The sequence below is a fragment of the Octodon degus genome, unplaced genomic scaffold (assembly GCF_000260255.1).
Source record: "Octodon degus isolate 3935 unplaced genomic scaffold, OctDeg1.0 scaffold00076, whole genome shotgun sequence".
Taxonomy (NCBI): Eukaryota; Metazoa; Chordata; class Mammalia; order Rodentia; family Octodontidae; genus Octodon; species Octodon degus.
In genome coordinates this window covers 6,840,533-6,848,155 of record NW_004524652.1, presented here as the reverse complement: position 1 = coordinate 6,848,155, position 7,623 = coordinate 6,840,533, and the positions used below count along the sequence as shown (strand labels likewise).

Genomic DNA, 7,623 nt, shown 5'->3' with positions numbered 1-7,623 from the left:
TTTGTATATACAGAATAGTTAGGATAGATATACAGCTACTTTCACTTAATTCAATGAGAAGAAAGATTTGTACTAATAGTGTTTGGACAGGATATCCTGTCTGCTTTTTGTACTGTGGATAACCACTAAGAAGATAACAATGTACAATGTATTAATTATTGAAACTGTCCTTTTAATCAGCTTTGGAAAAAAAAAAAAAAAGCTACAAGGATGTAGAGCTGTCCAAAGACATGAGGTCTCCCCTAAGCTGCTTCTGATTCTCAGTGACAGATAAGAAATTCAATCATGAGTCAAGGTCACAGCATGAGAGTGTGAGCTTCATTCTTCCCAGGCACAGGATCCCACCAGAGATGTCCAGTGACAGGAGAAAAAACAGGAAGGGAACAGATTCAGCACTTGGCTGAAATCCATGCATTCCAAGCCCTAGTGGACACACTGAGTTTGGGGATGCCACATGTTTACAGCTCCAGCTCATGCCAGGAAAAAAAGAACCTTTTCAGGTCAAAAAATCTTCCGTTTCCCATGAACTCTATTTACTCCCAAGCCAGTTATTATGGCTTATGTCCAGATGTCCCCCTAAAGCCTCATGTGGTCAGAGGTGGGGACTTTTTTAGAGGAGGCTGAATACAGTGAGTGAGCTGGCATTAAGGGTGTGACTACTACCTCACCACACTGGTTGGTTTGGCACTGAATATCCTGGTAGCCTGGAAATAAGGACTGAGAGAGGCTTGTCTTCTCCCTAGCTTGCTTTTGCTGTATTCTGCTTGCCATGACCAGCTCTTCCCTACAATCCCCTTCTGCCCTATCACCCTGCCTTGGAGCCAGCTGACTAAAGACTGAAACCTCTACAAACTGTGACCTAAATAAATCTTTCTTTCTTTAATCTTGGGTGATGGGTATTTCATCTCAACAAATGGGAGGAAAGTAACTAAGACACTGATCAAAGATGAATGCAGTGACCCTACATAAATTAACAAGTGTTGATTCTTTTCCAGTCCAAGTCAGAAGATAGCAAACAACTCTGACTCTACTTGCCAGGGGATGCTGGCCAAATGACTATCTTCTTTGTGGTTCTACTTTTTCTTTTACAATGAGGATAATAATAGATTAATAGAATTGTGGTAGGTATTGAGATGATAGCTGTCACTTAATTGTACCTCCAAACAGGGAACCATACATTAGCTACTATCAGCAACAGTACTACCACCATTGTGCAGTCTAGAGAGATGTGGCACTTCTCTCATGAAATGAGAAAACTGGCGGGCTGTAACAAATATTTTAAAGTCTGAGATCAACTCTCCAAAAAAGTGTTTTCACTGCAAACTGCACCGTGTCAGTAAATAATCAATCTAATGACCCCAAACTCCATTCTAGGTGATAATTAACATTTGCGAGGAACAGTACCATGGGAAAATCACTGTTCCCATGGTAGTATACAACGGGAATGAATGAAAAACACCATTTCAAGCTGCTGCTCTGGGTCAGATATGACTACGGATTTACCACTTCAGTGTTAGGAACACAAAGCAGACTATAGTATCCTGTATTAATGTCCCATGTTTAACCAATTTCTGCAGAAGCCTCTGTAACTTAAATATAGAAGCAAATGGGTTGTAGTGCCCTCCAGTTATAACCCACATTCCACTTATTCCAATGCAGATGAGTGCACATACCATATATTTATGGTTCCACTAGGAAATGCTTAAACATTTTTTGAATTTAAAGAAAAACAGAGTTCTATTTAAAATCAACTGTGAACTGTCACAAACTGATAGTATAGAATCGATTTCCTTAAAGCCAGTTTCAATAAGAGGAAAAAAAAAGATACTCAATGAAAAACAACTGAAATCCAAATAGTAAGGAAACATTGTCCTTTTCCATTAAATGCATTGCTATAAGATCACCAGTACAGACTTTTTTCCCCACTTGCAAGATTCAGTGTTTGTTTGTTTTTTAATGGACTCATCTATTCACTCCTGCTTTAAATCTTCCAATAGCATGCTTAAAAACAAAGCATGTTTAAACACAATATAGATGACCTGCAATCTCATTTGAAATGACTGAACCATGCTGAGCTCTCCGAGTTGCTTCCAGGTGCACAAAACAGCAGCAGACATCAGCAGGCAGATCTAGGGCCCCCCCCCCAAGGCCCACTGACCTTTTGATGACTTGTGACTTCGTCCCTGCTTCTCCCTAGCTCCTCAGCAAGTTTGACGTTCTCTTCCTGCAATGCCGAAAGCTGCTGCGACTTCTGAGCTGCCGCCTGCTTTAGGGTTTCTCTGTAAGGACAGTGAGCACAGGGTTACCATAGAAACAAAACAGGCAAGGAAACTGTGGGAGACAACCAGCTTCACAGCACTGAGGAAAACAGATCTGGTCACATGTCCAACAGGACCTGTAACAACAGGAGACAGTATCATCTATAGGCAGGAGGGGCCAACATGGCTTTAACCTCCTAACGGGAAGATGGCCACCCACAATTATTACCTTTTTAAAAATCTAGTAAACACTATCTCCATCCTCTTACCACCCACACACACTCCATACAAAAAAGGCTTTGGCTAAAAAATAAATGACAAATTAGATGGTCAGTACAAGGCTCCAGTCTTTAGGAATACTTCCAACTAGATAATTATACTAAAATTACTATTTTGATAAAGTGACTTAATTTGCTGCCAAGGCACTGTTCTAGCTGCACAGATCTATAATCTATATTATAGAAATAAAAAAAAATCCATGAATAAAAAAAAATCAAGAAATAAAAAATCCAATGGTTCCATTTACCATGTCTGTCAGAGTCAAATGCTGATGTGAATCTGACATGCCCCCAAAAAGATTTTTTCTTTTTTTCTTTTTTTTTTTTGCGGAACCGGGGATTGAACTCAGACCCTTGTGCTTGCCAGGGAAGTGCTTATTCCACTGAGCCATCTCCCTGGCCCAAGATTTTCTAATTAAACAGTATGTGTTTTATTTTCATGGCATTCTTTCCAAAATACTAACTTATAATTAAAAGAAACAAAAATATAGCCTCCTAATCTATGAGCATCAACATAAAAATATGAATACATTTATGAATTTATAAATATCCTCCCATTATTAAAATTAACCCAATATACACATTCTAAATTATTTACACATGGGCATTCAAAATATTTTACTTGATCACTGGATATTAGTATTATGCCATAGAAGGTTTTGATGCTATTATGAATTTTAAGTAAGTCTGTGCTGGTTAATCTGCACTCCACAAACTGTCATATGTGGCTGAATTCTGAATCCAGTCATCTGGGTATGAATCCATCTGCTGAGGCATGAACACATCTATTTTTAACTTCAATTGTCTAATGGATGACAGTGCTTGGCAGCTTCAATTTTTTCAAATTTCTAATTTTCCACCTACCTATACTGTGCACACTGTGTTGACCTCATAGAGACTTGCGGGGATAAAACTCTAAAACCTATCTTAGCACACTCTATTAGGCTTTTTTTACAGAAATGTTTATTTACCAAGTAAAGAAAAAAAAAAAAAATGGGAGGGGCTGGGCATGTGGCTCAGTGGTAAGAGTTCTTGCCTTGCACGCACAAGGCCCTGGTTTCAATACCCAGCACCACCACCAAAATATACAAATAAAAATGGGAGAAGGGGTGTTAGCCTCAAATAATTAGCCACTCAGATAAAAGTCTTGATTTTAATTATACATCTGTATCTCTTTCTACACACACCCCACAGGTAAAGTCCACTTCTTTGCAAACACAATTAGCAATCATCAAAAGCCAAACACTGTAGTTCAATGGTCACTGCCTTCATGGGGTGCTATCTGGTCTTGGCATTTGTGTGGCCTAATATAGGGATGTTTGTGTTTCTCTTCTTTCCTTCTTAAAGACTTATCTTTTCGAGGTTTTTGTGTCTTGAGGTGATGGTAGAGATTTTTATTTTTCTTTTTAGACAAGGTCTCGCTAGGAAATTAAGGCTATCCTTAACTTGTGATGTAGCCCAGGCTGGCCTCGAACTTACCGCCATCCTCCTGCCTCAGCCTCCTGACTCTTCGGAGTACAGGCATGTGCAGCCATGCTCAACTCTTTTCAAACTTTTTAAACTATTAGTTTACAACAGAAACCTATATTAAGGAGGGGGCGCCAGGGAGATGGCTCAGTGGAATAAGCGCTTCCCTGGCAAGCGTAAGGGCCTGAGTTCAATCCCTGGTTCCGCAAAAAAAAACAAAAAACAAACCTATAGTAAGGAAAATTAAAATGAAGAGTCAAAGTAGTACTCTACAAATAGCCAAAATGTCTTTAAGTAAATATTGGCCTATAAAAATGCTATTTGCTGTTTTAAAATATACCAAATGATTTTAAGTACATTTTTTTAATTGATTCTCATAGCACAAGGAGGCTATTGTTATGATTTATGTTTTAAGATGAGAAAATTGAAGCTCAAAGAAGATTTGCCCACATCATAAAGTCAGGAAGTACTAGAACCAAAGAGCATGAGTTACAGTCAGCAGGTGGACTGTCGCTATTATTCTAATGCAAGAGCACTTTTCAGTTTATCTCCAGAGGGTCTTGGGGATGTAAAATTCATGAAGGAAAGACACTCCCACTGCCCGAAATCCAGACATTCAGCCATGAGTCTGAAAGGACCAATTAAAAAAATCACTTATTCTCTCTATGAAACATGGTATCTTGAAACAAAAAAAGATTCTGTAATACTTCGGAGGCAGAAGCATGAGGATCGTTGCAAGTATGAGACCAGCCTGGGCTACAAAGTGAGCTTAAGGCCAGCCTGAACTGTGTATAGTGAGACCCTGTCTCATACACATATAAATCTGAGAGCCAGGCGTACAGGCACATAATTGTAATCCCAGAATTTGGGAGGCCAAGGGAGGAAGACCATACTTCAAACTGAAAGAAAAAACCCAAACTCCCCCAACATCAAAGACTAGTGAGAAACTGTTTCACCACTCTCCAAGTGAAAATAGCAACTGGTTAATTAAAATCAAGGGCTTAGGGGCTGGGGAGATGGCTCAGTGGAATAAGTGCTTCCCTGGCAAGCGCAAGGGCCTGAGTTCAATCCCCAGTTCCACAAAAAAAATAAATAAATAAAATCAAGGGCTTGCCTAGGGAGATAGCTCAGTGGCATAAGGGCTTACCTGGCAGGCACAAGGTCCTGAGTTTAATCCCAGTATCATTTTTTTTTTGGCAGAACCGAGGATTGAACTCAGGCCCTTGAGCTTACCAGGGAAGCGCTTATTCTAGTGAGCCATCTCCCCAGCGCCCCAGTATCATTAAAAAATAAAAAACTTTAACAACTTAAAAAATAAAATAAGGGCTGGGGAAATAGCTTGGTGGTCTTAGCACCTGCCTGGCAAGCTCAAGGACCTGGGTTCAATCCCCAGTACTACATGCTGTGCAGGCATGGTGGTGCAGGACTGTAATCCCAGAATTGGAGAAGCTGAAACAGGAGGATCACTATGAGTCCAAGCTGCATAGTGAGAGACCCTGTACCAAACAAACAAATGTTTTTTAAAAAATAAAAATTAAACAGCCGAATACCAGCCTAATAAGTAGCACACAGGGAAAGGACATCAGTGGCAAATACTGGATTCCAGGACCAAAGGGCAAGGCTCCTATTAGAAGTTTGGTTTACTCTAGCATCCGTTTCACCAGGAACCTCAGTGCCATTGGATGGTGTAAAACACCACACACTTGAGAACGTGAGGAGTCCCGCACACAAACATCAAATCATAGGAAAGCAAACAGCTCCTCATCCTCCAGCTTTGAGAACCAAGGAACACAACTAAGGACCAAAAGACAACTGTGCTGTTTTGTTTTGTTTTGATATTTTAGAGAAGGGTCTACAGGGTGTTCAGGGTCTCACTACTAGATCAAACTCATAGTGATCCGCCTATTTAGTCTCCCAAGAGCTGGGATTACAGGCATGTGCCACCACGCCCAGTCTCAATTGCCATCTCAGCGCACCCCAGGGGTGGGGCTGCACAGCAGGCCCGGGGATCAAATCCCCAGCCCCTGCATCCCTGGCCCCTGTGCCTGCTTGCAGATGCTTTAATCCACTGAGCTATTTGGCTGGCCCTTATTTTGTTTTGTTTTGTTTTGCACTACCAGGGATTTAATTCAGGACCTTATACTTGCCAAGCAAGCACTTATTCCACTAAGTTGTTGCCCTGGCCCCAACAACTGTGCTGTTTTGAGAGCACTATTCCTGTCACACAGTCCCCAACAGCAGGTAGACCTTGACTGAGAGAAGTCTAGAGAACAAGTCAAGAGGGCAGAACCTTTCAATCACTTTCCATATTGCTCTTGTGGAGCTTTAGTGGAACGCTACACAGCAGCCTCAAGGTGCTGGTCACTGACCAGAGGTAGTGTTCATCAGCCCTACAGGCAGAAAAGAAGCAGAGAATCTGAAGCAGGCCCAGCTCAGACTGCTCCCTCCCTCCACAGGGCAGCACCAGAGGAGGGGAGGACAGACTGCAACAACTGTGATTGTGACTATAAGTGGGGTCAACCTCAGACCTTTGCTTCTACGAATGAGAAGTAAACTTTGACTTGTCACTGGAATAATGGTAGGAAAGGGGCACAAAGGCAGTTTCTCTCCCTTTTTGGGGAGGGGAACTCAAGGCCTCTCATGCCTGCTTGGCAAGTGCTCTACTGATGAGCCATACCTCTGTCCCGATAACCTCTCTTAATGGAGGTGAGACCAACCCCATACTAATGGGCAGGGACATACCAGGATTTGGTGAGGACTCTGATCATTAAAAGGTGATCTCAGGCTACACTGACATAATGAGAGTCCTCAACAGTACTGCTCGGAATGTTACTAAACCTCAGGAGCTCTCATCACTCAGGTACTGGCCCCTTCATGACCTAGTGTGGCCCAGAGCGCTCAGGAGTGGCAGCAGGGTGTTGGTTAAGCGACTTCCAGTCCTCACATCCTCCATCTCCAGCTACCCTAGTATGACGAAAAAAACTAAAGCCAACTCAGTGTTCCGGATTGCTAGGGTTAGCATATCTACTTATGTTACAAGGGTGTGGGGTAGGGGTGTGGGGGATGGGTATCCTAAACCACAATTGGATCAACCCTGTTTGAATTTAACTAAATTATTATATTGCTATAGTTGAGTTTTTCCTGCCAGTGACCAATTATTATTATTTTTATTTTTTGCATTATTTTCCTTTGGAAGGTCAAAGAAGATGGTCTGCTTGTTTTTTGAGACAGAGTCTTCCTATGTAGCACAGACAGGCGTTGAAATTGTGGTGATCCTCCTCCTCAGCAGAGGATTCTGAGTGCTGGGATTACAGTCATGCACGCACCACCATGACCACATCCAAAGAGATTTAAGATTCACCCGAATGGCTACAATCATACTATGAGTTTGTAAGTGGGTACAGATAGAACTGATGGGAGCTGCTGAGACATTGTAGAGGGACACCAATAATAGCAAGACTGAGACAGCCAGGCATGGTGGCACACACTTGTAATCCCAGCACTCAGGAGGCTAAGGCAGGAGGATTGTTGTGAGTTTGAGCCCAGCCTGGGCTACAAAGTGGTTCAAGGCCAGCCTGAACTGCATAGCAAGACCCGGTCTCAAAAAGACCAAAAATAAA

The 7,623-nt window shown here is 41.9% G+C and overlaps 1 protein-coding gene across 10 annotated transcripts in view; it reads right to left on the bottom strand.

The window, feature by feature from the left end:
- The window catches only part of Clip1 (CAP-Gly domain containing linker protein 1), a 192,189-nt gene that overhangs the window by 29,274 nt on the left and 155,292 nt on the right, over window positions 1–7,623 (bottom strand). For all 10 annotated transcript variants that reach the window (XM_023720598.1, XM_023720597.1, XM_004635887.2 and 7 more), the window contains one exon: window positions 2,159–2,279. In XM_023720598.1, the coding sequence (XP_023576366.1) occupies window positions 2,159–2,279 (121 nt within the window). The remainder of the gene's footprint in view (window positions 1–2,158; window positions 2,280–7,623) is intronic.